Source organism: Vanellus vanellus (genome assembly GCF_965231255.1).
Source record: "Vanellus vanellus genome assembly, chromosome: 24".
Lineage (NCBI taxonomy): Eukaryota > Metazoa > Chordata > Aves > Charadriiformes > Charadriidae > Vanellus > Vanellus vanellus.
The window spans coordinates 3,186,589-3,200,414 of NC_138929.1; the positions used below are offsets into that span (position 1 = coordinate 3,186,589).

Sequence of the window (13,826 nt, forward strand, 5' to 3'; positions counted from 1 at the left end):
CGCCGTCGGGATACCTGTCCGAATCCAAGATGGCAGCCCCCGCTGGCGTGAGGCTGGCTGGGGGTCACGTGACGGGGGGGTGTGGACCGTGTCCCGGCGGAAGCGTGAGGGACCGAGCAGGGAACAGGGACTGGCGGCGGCGGGAGCGGGCTGGCGCCGCCGGAGCAGACGTGCCGCAGGACGGGAGACACGGCTGTCACCACGGAGCCCGCCAGCGCTAACACGGCGGCCACCGCCGCTTCGCGGGCCGGGGGCGCCGGGGACCAGCAAACCTCGCTGCCCCCGCCCCCACCGAGGATGCCGCGCAGGAAGGTGAGTGCGGCCGGGGAACCGGGAAGGCGGCCGGTGAGGGAACCGGCGAGCTTGGGCCGCAGCTTTTCTCCCCTTCCCCACCCCCTCCGCTACCTCTCACGGGCACAAAACCGAGGGGAAAATAGCGGCCTTCAGCCCCCGGCGCCCGCCCCGCTCGCTCCCTGAGTGGCTCCCGCACGGGCACTTTGGGCGCTGATTGGCCGCCTTGCTCGTCACTCATCGCCCCCAACGGTTACCGTTTCCCCTCCCCCGCGCTTGCAGCGCGGTCCGCCTCTTGGCTTTTCCGATTGGGCAGGCGGTAGGAGAACCGATGGTGTATTGGTCAAACTGTCTTGCCGGGCTGGCCGCTGATTGGCTTCCGCGGATGCCGATCTACGCCCCCAACGGTCACCTCCCCGCGCGTGCCTTGTTTCTCTCTCTCTCCCTTCCCCCATCCCACTCACCCCCCCCAACCCCCCGGCTTGATGTTTCTGTGGGAGCGAGGCTTGCACCGATAGGCTGGTTGCTGCTGTCAGTCAAGCCCGGCGGCCACGCCTTTTTGCTCTCTAAGCTGTCATTGGCGGGCCCTCCCTTTCGGCCACTCCCACCTGCGTTGTGATTGGCCGGAACCGGCGGGGTCTCCGCCGGGCGCAAAACAAAGCGGCGCGGGGGCCGCGCTCGAGCCAACCGCCCCCACCCTTCTCAGGCGGGCGCCGTCCTCGTCCCCTCAGGGCCGGCGGCCGCTCGGGGGTGTCTCCGGCCGCCCGGACCAAGACAGACGGACGCCCCCACACCTTGGCTGCCCAAGTCAGGGCTGCCGGGCCGGGTAGGGCAGGGATCTTCGGAGGCCCGGTAGCTGCCTGCCAACTCCTGAGGCCTGCTTCCCTCAGCGAGCCGCTCAGGCCGCTGCGCGGTGCAGGGGGCCGCTCAGGTGGGCCAAGACGAGGTGACTACAACTGCGTTTGTAGCCTCTTTTGGCCCAGCCTCCCTGCTGAGTACCTTCGTTTTCTTTGTCGTGCTTCCACCGGGGTGCCCTGACGCTGCCCTGAATTGCTGAGTGGTGAAGAGTCGGTTTGGCCGTTGGTGGAGCCCATTTGTTTGCTCCGCCACCTGCTCCCGCGGTGCCTTGTGCTCTGCTGGGCTGCTTCTGCTGTTTTGAGAAGGCAGATGGTGCGGGAGTGCTGTTGGCTTGGCAGGGTGAATCTATCCTGTCCAGCCTTGAACCTTCACTTACTTTTTGCTTTAAATAAATTCAGGTCCTACTGTGATCTTTCTTAGTGGGTCAGTTTGCAGAAACTTTATTAGTGAAGGCACGGTCTGACACTGCACATTTACTATTTAAAATATTTTCTCCAGAGTAATACACTTGGCACTTAATAGTTTGCATATATCAGTGTCAGCTTGAAATTGTCTATCTAGCATCATTTTTTTTTAAGACTATAAATACAGTATGCAAGTTTAAGTGCTTTGTGCTAATGTCTGGGTCTGTGGTGTTGCAGAGGAATGCGGGCAGTAGCTCAGATGGAACAGAAGACTCTGATTTCTCTACTGATCCTGAGCACACAGACAGCTCTGAAAGCGATGGCACATCAAGACGATCTGCCCGTGTCACCCGTTCCTCAGCCAGACTCAGTCAAAGTTCTCAAGGTAAAGGCTTTATTTCCTTAAACAAGGAAAAGAAAAGCAGCTTCTTAAGCAACAAGAGGCTCGATGTACTCTGTATTCCTGACCTTTAGAATTTAAATGTGTGGAGTTTACACCTAAATAAAAACATACAACTTTTTTCATTGGTTATTGATGTACTGCAGCAAAAAGCAGTCTTTCTAAGTGCATATTGCACAAATGAAGTAATATAATCTAAAGATTGCACTGGTGGTGGAAGTCAAAACTCAAGTATCCTCTGTTGGAAAAGTAAAGCTGTCTACTTGTTAAAGGAAGTGGGACTGAAACCCTGTGATTCTGCTGCCAGCTTTGCCTGGTTTTCTCAGAACTCTCAAAATTTGCTTTCTGTCGACTTATATCAGTGCCAGAGCCAAGTTACAGAGGGAGTGTTTAGGGGTGAAAGCTGTTTTTGTTTGCTTTGTTTGTTTGGGGTTTTCTGTATTGCTAGGGAAGATGTATTTTCATGACTTGCTGATGCTGGCCCTACTCTGCAATAAATGTAATCAACATATTGCCAGTTATTTAGTATGCTTCTACTTTGGCATCCAGATTGTAAGAGGAAACATTGAACGTGTCCACCTCCTTGTTTTTAGTGTTAGTGTAGTCATTTCTTGGCTGTTAGTTAATAAGCTGCCATCTGGCATCAAGGAGAGGAAATGACAGCAGATTATGACTTCTTTTCATTGTTCCATGTATACGCTTTGATAAAGAATCTTGTTTCGTGACAAATTTTATTGCAGGTAAGAAATACGTGTACATGATCATCTGGTAATTAGGTCTTAAAAACAAGAGGAAAGGTGGTATGGATGTGTATGGAATGCCTGTAATATTCCTAGGTTATGAAGACATTATTTTCATGCAAAATAATTGTTTTATAGTCTTACAAGCAGTATAGGATCACAAAACTACAAACAGGGTCCCAAATATAGCTCCACGCCAGAAGCTATCTTACTATTTCCAAGGGTTATCTAAACACTGATAATTCTCATCTAAACTAACGGTTCTTTAGCTTTCCGAATGGGAGCTAGTTTGTAATTACTAGTTAATTAAGTTAATTAAGTCTAGAGAAAGCTGATCTAATTCCAGATTTCCGCAGCGTTGGTAAAAGTGTCAAAAGATTTAAGCTCGGAAGAACAGAGCATATATTTGTGATGACGTCCAGTGGTGAGAAGTAGGACAGAACCCTGTGTTGATACGCAGCTATCAATCAGAATCGGATAATGGCAGGTTGGAAGGGACCTCAAAGATCACCTGGTCCAACCTTTGTCAGATGTTAGCCTTACAGACTTCAGAGCACGTGTGAGGCAAGTCTCTAACTTGCAGTGGTTATTGTGGGTGTAATTATGGTGTTTCTGTGGAATTAGATTCCAGCCCAGTTCGTAATCCGCCATCGTTTGGAGCAGAAGAGCCTGTCTATTCTACGCGGAGGGTAACCCGCAGCCAACAGCAGCCTACTCCTGTGACTCCAAAGAAATACCCACTCCGGCAGACTCGCTCATCTGGGTCAGAGACTGAGCAAGTGGTTGACTTTTCTGATAGAGGTACGTGAGGTGTTGAAAGTTTGCAAAATGCTGTTGGAAAGAGTTTGTGACTCCATTCTCTGAGGGCACAATATAATATCTTGAGGATAGAGGGTTTGAGACAGCTGTCCGGAGTCACTTTACATATTTTTTTGAAAGCTTTCTTTCAGGCAAATTTGTAACATCTTGATCCTTATTTAGACACTAAAAATGCAGCGGATCACGATGAGTCTCCACCTCGTACCCCCACCGGGAATGCCCCTTCCTCAGAGTCTGATATTGATATCTCCAGTCCAAATGTATCCCATGATGAGAGCATTGCCAAGGACATGTCCATGAAGGATTCTGGAAGTGACCTGTCTCACCGCCCTAAGCGCCGCCGCTTCCATGAAAGCTACAATTTCAACATGAAATGTCCCACTCCTGGTTGTAACTCTTTAGGTAATTTCAGCTCCAGGATTAATCTGTTGGGTTTTGCCTTCCTGCTGTGATATTCATAGTCCCAATCAGTTGAGTTATACATCCAAACAATATGCACTTAATTAGGATCAGAAGTACTACTGAGAAGTGGGTATAGAGAATGGATATAAAGCATATCTGCAGGTATATTCTTCCTGGAGGTGTCTTCCAGCTAGGAGTGTTTGGGGGATGATAGGGTAAAGAACAAGTTAGGAGTATGAGCACAGGTGTGGGAGGAAAATGCAGAGTCTTGCAGGCAGGGTACTGGTCTCTGCCAGAAGCAGGGTTTCAGAAAGAAATTATTGCAGACCTCTAATGTACCTGGCTGCTTGTATGGAGTGCAGCTTTTGAGTTAGTGTGAAGATTTTCTTTCTTTGTTCTTAAAGCTTGTGCCACGAACCATCAAGTGTGCTCCTCATATTACACTGGTAATAAACTGAGCATGCTCCTTGAGAAGCTCATATGAGGTATCTGCCCACTAGGATACTTTTTAAACCTCTTTATGATTATATGTTAAAAGTAGGGTTTTTTTCTGATCCTTTGCAGGACACCTAACTGGAAAACATGAGCGACACTTTTCCATATCGGGATGCCCACTATATCATAATCTCTCAGCAGATGAGTGCAAGGTAAACAAATCTTCTGCTTTATCTTCTTTATGGTTTGGGTTTTGTTTTTTTTTTTTTTTTTGGTTGGTTTTTTTTTTTTTTTTTTGAACAAAATGCCAAGACCTGTCATTTGTGAACAGAAAATAGAGTTAACATGTTTCAGCTGATGTCTTTAGCCGTAAGACAGCAGCATTTGTATGTCAAATCATCTGTGAATTACAGTTCAGAAAATTCACCTAAATGAGAAAAGATGAAGGCTTTGATAGTAGTTTGTTGCAGCACTGACAGATGAGTTTTGGCTTCCAGGTACGAGCACAGAGCCGGGATAAGCAGATCGAGGAGAGAATGCTGGCCCATCGGCAGGATGACAACAACAGGCACGCCACCAGACACCAGGTAGGTAATCTGCACATAATGGAGTGGCTGCTCAGTTAAAAGTGGAAAAACCTCAGCTCGTGGTTTCCAGCGACTTGATCTCCATTCTTCGCTTTTTGGGTAAACTGCTGTGCTGAGTCCAGACACACCCCATTTGTCGTCTCCAATTTGTTTCAGCAAGGGCGATTCATTGTATCCCTTAAGTAAGTGAGAGACTGGAGCAGCGAGTGAGAGCAGAGACATGGCATTGGCCAGTAATACTACTGAGGAGGCTGGAGCTGTTTTCAGGATGATCTTTTCTGTGTGCTTTGATGCATAGGACGAGAATTCCTTCAGAACTGTAAACTACAATTTTACTCTGACTAAACAGAGAAGAATAAAAGCAGGGGAATTACATTTTTCAGGTCACGAGTCTTGGAGTTGAGTCAAGGTGACTTAATGAGTCAGCTCTGAGCTTTTCCCCATGATTAAGCAGCGCGTAAGGAATGCACTCTGTCTTGTGGCACTGAGGTGCGTTGGCAAAGGCAAGCTGTGGTAGGAAGAAACTTTTCCTAGTTTACGTGCCTGTGTTGTACCTGCAGTGGCCTCTTATTAGCACAGGATTTGGTTCAGAGAAAACAAACCTCATAAAATGAAAGCCATGACAGAGGTCCTTTAGTGTGGCAAGGTGAAGAAAAATGTTTGAAGGGGATGAAGCCTAGTGAAGGTTTCCACCTCTGGTTTCTTTCAGGCACCAACAGAGAGACAGCTGCGATACAAAGAGAAAGTAGCTGAGCTCAGGAAGAAGAGGAACTCAGGACTAAGCAAGGAGCAAAAAGAAAAATATATGGTAAAAGCACTACCTTTATTCTTTCATTCCCTTCTATCTGGAATGAGATCACTAAGCGGGTGTTTGCCTTCCCAGTCATCCTACAACATTCTCAGCTAAAAAAGTTGCAAGATCCAGCAGCTTAGTAGCAGCATGGCAGCAAAACCTCCTGTCATTTTATTGTTCTAGGAGCACAGACAAACCTATGGCAATACTAGGGAACCTTTACTTGAAAACCTGACGAGTGAGTATGACCTTGAGCTTTTCCGAAGAGCGCAAGCACGGGCATCTGAGGACCTGGTGAGACTTCTAACTCATAATATATGTCATAGCAAATGTCTCTGTTAGGAACCTGAATGCTTTCTGGGTTTTCTTTTGTACTTGTGCAGACAGAATCAGAGTTTGCAAGAAGAGCAGCTATGGCCCAGCCCAGTCAGCAAAGTTACACTAGGGATAAGCTTTAAGTGCCAGTCATTCGGCAGATTTGTTGAAAGTGCAGCTGGAGCTAAGCATTTGCAGTCATGAATGCTGCAGTGCCTGCAAGAGGAATGATTAGTAACAGTCCCATTTAATAGGTGTTTGTTTTCAGTGAAAGAATAGACAGCTTCACCTGCTGAAAGAATGGCTAAGGAGTGATAACAGAAGTCATCTTGATAGTAACCAGTGACTGGAAAGGAGTTCAGAACCTTGTATTGCTGAGGCTTCTGTAGGTGCTCTCCAAAGCCACCTTCCATCTCCAGAGATGAGCCAAAAGATACTTTGCTGCTTAGCAGTGGCAATTGAATCTGGGATATCTAAGGCAGAGCTTTAGGCTCTATCCTCTTCCTACATATTAGGAAAGAAGCATGAACTGGCAAGGAGATTACATTGCTTTCATGACAGAAAGAGTGTGATCCTAGTGTTAGCACGCTGCTAAGTGCTGGTTCACAAGACATTTCCTGATGAAAGGGGAACAGTCCCAAGTGCTTGTGGACAGGGCTCAGGCTGAGTTTGGTTGAGGAGACGTCTGTGGGAGGGATCATTAGATGTGGTCGCACTGAAAGATGAATTTAGAAAACTTGAAGTAAATTATTTCCTTGAGGAGAGTAGATAGGGCCCTCTTCCTCTCTACCTATTTTTTATTTTTAAAAAAAAATCATAATCCTTTTTTTTAATTCATAGGAGAAGTTGCGGCTCCAGGGCCAGATCACAGAAGGCAGCAATATGATTAAAACAATTGCTTTTGGCCGTTATGAGCTGGATACCTGGTATCATTCTCCTTACCCAGAGGAGTATGCTCGTCTGGGACGTCTCTACATGTGTGAGTTCTGTCTCAAATACATGAAGAGCCAGACAATACTGCGCAGACATATGGTAAGGGCAGAGCTGATTGCTGAGCTTTAAATCTGATGTCAGCATGTAAACATTTTAAAATATTACTGTTGTTATCTCAGTTGCTCACTTTAGGAGGTGAGAAGACTGCATGTTTCCTGGTGTATCCAATGGCTGTTGTAACATTTTCCACCCTTAAAACAGTAGTGTCACCCTAACTTTGTTTTCTGGTCATAGGCAAAATGTGTTTGGAAACATCCACCAGGTGATGAAATCTACCGCAAAGGCTCCATTTCGGTGTTTGAAGTGGATGGGAAAAAAAACAAGGTAACTAACTATGATCACTAGGCCTGTCTTGAGTGTGGAGTCTGTCTTAAATGTGCTGAGTACTGCTTTTCCTATAGAGAAACAGGACGCAAATGGCCCTTTCTCCCTCTAATTGCAGAAATACTACTAGAATCTGATCTGTCCATTCTTGTAGTTCTGGCAATAGTTTTGTCTGCATTTTAGCTGTGGCTATTCCTTAGCCCTGTTGTGCTCTAGCAGTTCCGTCTGTTGTCTCATACAGTGCTTGAAGGCGTGTGTCAAGATCACTTTCTGAAAGTTGGTGGGGAGATGCTGTGCTTGGCCTCAGTAGATCACTACTGTCCATCTCATCCACTGTGAATACTCAGATTTGGGTAGAGTGGGAAGCAGCCTAATGTTATTGAGGGTGACCTCCTTAACTCCGAATTGAAGGGTGGAACAGGAATCTGCAACTGCAGATTCAGCGCTAGGTAGTAGCACCACGCTTATGCCCTGTCTCTGATTGTGTCCAGTCTTAAAGGCTTCAGAGGAAAGCACGAAGAAACAAATTCAAAAGCTAAATTCTGCACTGCTGAAAGTCGGGAGGAGTCTCTTCTAGTTACCAGAAATAACCTTGAAACACGGGTTCAATACAATACAGTGCGAGCAAGCAGAGATCCAACCTTCTGCTCCCCTTCACTGAGGATGTGATGTTTTGGGCATTCAGAGATTGATATCGCAAACGTCAATTCCCACCCTTAGGAAGCTAGGCTTATCAAGTTTCATCACAAATGGAATTGTTTCCTGGTCCAGTTGCTCTGTTTGAAAGACTGTACGTCATTTCTCAGAGGATTCAGAATTTTCCTGTCATTTCCCATGATGCCTGTTTTTGTCTGCTCTTGGGATGTTCCACTGTAATAAACAAGCATATCCTACTCTCCTTTTGCTTCTAGATCTACTGTCAAAACCTGTGTCTGCTGGCAAAACTTTTCTTGGACCATAAAACACTGTATTACGATGTTGAACCCTTCCTCTTCTATGTCATGACAGAAGCTGACAACACTGGCTGTCACCTGATAGGATATTTCTCCAAGGTTAGTTGAAAATATATATATGTGCGCATTACTACCTCATTAGAATGAGATGTAGGACACCAATTTTCAATACTGAATCCCTCCTCTTGAGTTTTTCAATCTCAGGATCTGTTGCTTTTAGGAGTAGGTAAATTCTCAAACCTGATGTGCATGAATTGCACATTTCATGATGTGCATGAATTGCACTGTTTGCTGCAGGGATTGTGAGTGCTTTGCTTTAGCACCTTTTCTCATTGCTAACGAAAACCGAATCAGCTCAAATGAACGATTGTTGCTAGGAAGCATAGTGGTGTCTTAAATGTAGGCAAAAGTAATGATACAGAAAATGTAAATAAATGTAGAGGAAAATACATTAAAATAAGTACTAGTGACCATGATTTTTTTTTTTTGTTAATTAATGAAGTACTTGAGGGAATAAAAATTCTTAGGTGGAGAAGCTGAGACTTAAGTAACTTAAGCAGACCCCACAAGTGAGTCTCTGGCCAAGCTTAGAGTAGGAGCCAGATTGCTCAACTGTTTGCTCAGATATGCTGCCTACCTAAGAAACAGCCAGTCTGTTTAACCTCTGCTGCACGTTGGTGAAATAGGTTTCCTGCTTGTTCTTACTTCAATACAGAAAAAGTGATTACCCTTCCGGGCATGGTGATACCATGCAATGCAGTTATCAGTTTAGATATTTCAGTCAATGAAATTCTATATGTAGGAGAATACTTTCCCAAATAAAGTGCAGGAAACTCTATCTCTTCAATCATCTGAGTCCAAACTGAATAAATATCTAAAAAAATGCTCTAAAGGAAAACCTGCATTGTTCTGAAAATAAGTGCATCTGAGTCTCTCTGAACATTTCAATATACACCATGTGCTTAGCATGCAGCTTTCGCGTTGCATCTAAACCTAGTAGGTGATAGAAGTGGTGGTGAGAGTGTTACTGGCTCCTTCTCAGGTACGACTCCGTGGCCAGCCATTCTAGGCTTAAAATTGTGCACCAAACACCCAATGTAATGGCTAATAAAGTAAGACACTAAGCCAGGTTGGTAGCTGAAGGATGATCATGTTACTTGTTGTTAGGCAGGTTTTTCTGCTGTTGCTGCTTTCACCTTGTATTGTATCAGTTGCACAGGCTTGTTCAGGCTGCTGGGATTATGATATACCTATTGTTTGTACAGATCTAGACCTGTTAATCTGTCCTCTCTGTTCTTGTTTTTAGGAGAAAAATTCGTTTCTCAACTACAATGTTTCTTGTATCCTGACAATGCCTCAATATATGAGGCAAGGTTACGGCAAAATGCTCATTGACTTCAGTAAGTAGAGAGAGCGAGAAATTCTGGGAACATATTCTGTCCATCATGACAATTTCACCAAGAAATCTAACATTTCTGTGGTGGTGGCTTTCATTATAGCTGATTTCTGCATGTGCTAAAGAGGGTGACAGTCAGGAGAGGGTAGTTTAAGAAGGATAAATATGTTTTCTTTCCTTTACAGGCTATTTGCTCTCTAAAGTAGAAGAAAAAGTTGGCTCTCCAGAACGCCCTCTGTCTGATTTAGGTCTCATCAGCTACCGTAGTTACTGGAAGGAAGTTCTCCTTCGTTATCTGCATAATTTCCAAGGAAAAGAGATCTCTATAAAAGGTAAGTTTTCACACTAAATAAGCTTGTAGTGAATCGGTTCAGGAACGTACTTATTCATCTTACTCATTTTCCTCAAATATGAGGCAGGTCATGCTTGACTCTCACATAGGTGTTTGTCTAGCAGCACAGTTAGTGGAATATTCCTGTAGTTGGGTATGGCCCCTTTCCTGTCCTGCCACCATTAAAGATAAAGCCATCTTGCAGAGTTTTGAAAGTATGTTCTGGCTTCTTCTCTTAAAAAATACACTTTTTTAAAAGAGATTCAGCAAAGGACTTTATCCATCTGTAGATTAGAATGTTAACTTTAAAAAGAAAAATGGCTCCACTGAGAGGCTTACAAATACTTTGGAACAATACTAAGACTATTTGGACTTCTTTTAATGGCATTTTTATGTTTATGGCACCTAGGAGCAGGCAGCATTTCATAGAGATGTTGAGGTAGTTCTGAAGAGGCGGCTGCATTTTCTTTCAAAGGATTACACTGTATTAACTCGAATTCTAAAAGCGGTATCGCTAAATCATTATGATACGCTATTTCAACTGAGTTTTCCCCAGTGCTCCTCCTAGACTGGGTTTTCAGTTTTTGGGTGAGCTGGGCTGTTTCTGTACAGCTCTGCATGGCTTGCATCCGTAGCCTGTGGTTCTTCATGCTATTTGGAATCAGCCAGCCCTCAAGAGTGAGATAAGCATAAGACAAGTTGTATAGCAGTGCTACAGCCATCCAGGTTGGCAGAAGGTGCAAGTCAGGCAGGTACTGCATGTGCTTTCTTTCATATCTGCAAGGTATTTTGTGTATATCACTTCAAAAGGAGTTGCATAAAAATTGTAGTTGAAAACTAACAATTACAGGCTATTGAGGAGGAATTTATTTCTGTTCTAACATAAAGTGATACTGGTTTGCAGAAATCAGCCAGGAGACTGCAGTAAATCCTGTCGACATTGTTAGCACGTTGCAGGCACTTCAGATGCTCAAGTACTGGAAAGGAAAACACCTGGTCCTAAAAAGACAGGTAAGATTTGTGATGGATATTTCCACATTTTTGTTCAGCTGTTAGATTCATACAAACTCGCGGAAATCGGTATTTCCTTTGCATTGTGCTGGGTTTTGCAGCCTTTTGATTGTAGCAAGGAAGCAGTGTAATTTTCAAATGCAGTAACTGTAAAATGCGACATGGGCATCCAACCTGATTCTTCAGGAGTGTAGAAATACGCTGTATTTACCTTCCTGTTCTGGTGTGTGGAATTTGTAAACAGCTTTTTAGGGGAGCAGTGGATCAACATTCCCATCATGCTTCTCATCATGCCTGCCCTTTACTGGGTAAACTGATGACATAGAAGTGAACTGAATTAATGGAAGCCTGAATGAGTCCTGTTTGTACCCTTGTTACATATAAGACAAGTGGCTTATAAATCCCCAAATGTGACAGCTTCTCTCTTTTGTTTTCCCACCCTGTGACATCACTTTGTAGCTAAAAGTAGCTAAAAGTAGTGATTGGAAGGGCTTCTAGAAAGCACCGTGGAGGAAATGTTATGTTTGTCAGGCTAAGCAGTTAGGCTCTTCAGCTTCAGATTTGTGGGCTTGGATGTGTGGTGTTGTACCATGGATAATTCTCCATCATGGATCATTTGTTTTAACCTGCCCTTTCATGCTCTTTTCCTTAGGATCTGATTGATGAATGGATAGCCAAAGAGGCAAAAAGATCCAACAGCAATAAGATAATGGATCCCAGCTGTTTGAAATGGACCCCTCCTAAGGGAACTTAACTGTCTATCACTCCTGAAGCCAGTGAACCCCAGCAGTAGGAAGTACCCTAGGGATCTCTGTTGTATCTGTTGCTGTTGTGATTGGCTGGTACAGTACCCTCCCAAAAGATCAGTTCCCCTTGGTACTGTTCTGGCCCCGATCTTTTGTGCACACCACAGACACTAGTTCTGAGGAACTTTATGTTTCGGCCTCAATGAGGTTGCAAGGATTGGATCTGTATAGGACCCAAACGAAGCTCCTAGCAGCACTGGCCCAAGGAGTTCTGATATCTGGTACTGTACCTGTCCAGTCACTGGTCTTACCCTCATGTTCTTATTCCGATGAGGTTATGTTGTGTCCTATAACCTGGTTGTTTCTTCCTTCAGATTCCTTGCATTCTAAGTAATGGAGACAACTTCTGTGGCTTTTGAACAAGGTCTAATAATGCTTGTTTGGGGAAAGTCTGGTTTTCCAACAAGCTGCAGTTACACTGACTTCAGCATTTTTAACTCGTCCTGCCTGATGGACTGTTCCATTCCACATATCAAATAGTTTTAGTAAGAGAACATACCACCTCTTTCAGCAGTGTTTTCCATATAATACAGCAGGTCTTCACATAGTTAATATTGTACAGTCAGAAGCTTGCTTGTAACTGAGTGGTGTGATTGTTAGTGTTACCCTGGAGGAGTCAAGGCTGAGTGTGTGAGAACATCATGGTCTGAGATGTTTCATAGAGTTGCTCTTGGTATATGCTCCTGGAGCTACTACAGTGCCACGTCTGTTGGAGAGACCTCTTTGATTATAAGTTACTGGTTTTTCCTGTTTTTTTTTTCTTCGAGTTAGTGGGTTTCATTACACAAAAGCAGCCTCTTCTGTATATTTCACTGGAGATATTTTTCCCAGAGCAGTCTTCCTTGAATTGTAGGTCTCTGTGTATTAGAGAGGATTTTTTCCTCTAGACTGAAGAAATAAAACTTTAGACAGATTTTTGCTAGCCTTGTCCAAACAGCCACAGAAACTCTACAATGCAAATATTGTCAGTTGTTGGATTGCCTACAGTGTACGTTCTGTGCATCAGTGGCAGCTCCAGTTAGCTGTGTGGATGGTTTGCTTCTCTGACAGTGCGTTCTTGTTTGTCTTTGTAAAACAAAAAAGCTTTTACTTCCTCTCCCATCAGCACCACCGGAAGAAACTCTTGTACAATGGCTTTCAAGTATAACCACTGTCCTTGTGCCACAAGTTTCCTATATGGCTCCAGTGTGATTATAAGGGGGGACAATCTTGGGGTAGACGATGGCAGCATCATACAGCACCGATTTCATTTAAACCTTCCAGTGCTTCCTCATTGAATGGTGTCTTGCAATGTACCAGTAGATGGGAGCCGTTTCCTGTTAACCACTGACCCATCCTAGTGTGGAAAAGTTCTCTACTGCTCTTCTGATGGTTGTCTGCCTTTCTCTGCCTCCTTTAAAAAAAAAAAAAAAGAAAAAGAAAAAAGATCATCAGTACATGGTGTATACCTTGTGGGCATTACTGAATTTTGCTGTCTCATGCCCTTTGCTCCTGTGTTGTAACTTACTACAGATACTCATGAAACTATCCAACAAAGTAGATCTCTTGTGGAGTAGGGAAGAAGGCCATTCTTGTGCAGAAGCTAAATCCTGTTCCCATGATGTGGTAGAATGTGCTATTCTTGTATCTACTTCTCAATAAAGCATGTTCTCTGCTCAAGTTTATGCCTTCTTTTTATTATTTTTTTTTCAGTCAGATGCTATTCTGCATCTCCAGTTAAGTGAAGCTGCTGCTTTATGTTGCAGGGGACTAATTTTGAACCCATCTGTGTCCCTGGTGTATTAAGGATCGTGACTAGAGCGGCCTCTAGGTTTAACCTTTCAGAAGTAGCCTGTATTGTGTATTCACTGTAGAGCTTACTGTGTGCAGGAGGCTATGAGGAATGTGGATGGTTTGAGATACTAGCAAGTTAAGTATGTCATGCAAAACTGGGGAAAAAAGCTTTCAACCTGAAGTTCATTGAAGAAG

General features: G+C 44.3%; 1 protein-coding gene across 2 annotated transcripts; it reads left to right on the forward strand.

The window, feature by feature from the left end:
- Positions 1-126: 126 nt before the first annotated feature.
- On the forward strand, positions 127-13,509 carry KAT7 (lysine acetyltransferase 7; the record flags this gene model as incomplete). Of its 2 annotated transcripts, XM_082494875.1 has the most annotated exons (15): positions 127-312; positions 1,791-1,938; positions 3,318-3,494; positions 3,675-3,914; positions 4,479-4,561; positions 4,847-4,936; positions 5,646-5,744; positions 5,913-6,023; positions 6,885-7,076; positions 7,272-7,361; positions 8,273-8,413; positions 9,621-9,714; positions 9,896-10,042; positions 10,946-11,052; positions 11,705-13,509. In XM_082494875.1, 15 exons carry the CDS (start codon positions 298-300, stop codon positions 11,804-11,806), a joined length of 1,836 nt encoding a protein of 611 aa, XP_082351001.1. In that variant the 3' UTR covers positions 11,807-13,509. The 2 variants fall into 2 exon arrangements, with proteins under 2 accessions (XP_082351001.1, XP_082351000.1); XM_082494874.1 differs by lacking the exon at positions 127-312 and having other exon boundaries at positions 1,767-1,938.
- Positions 13,510-13,826: the final 317 nt, after the last annotated feature.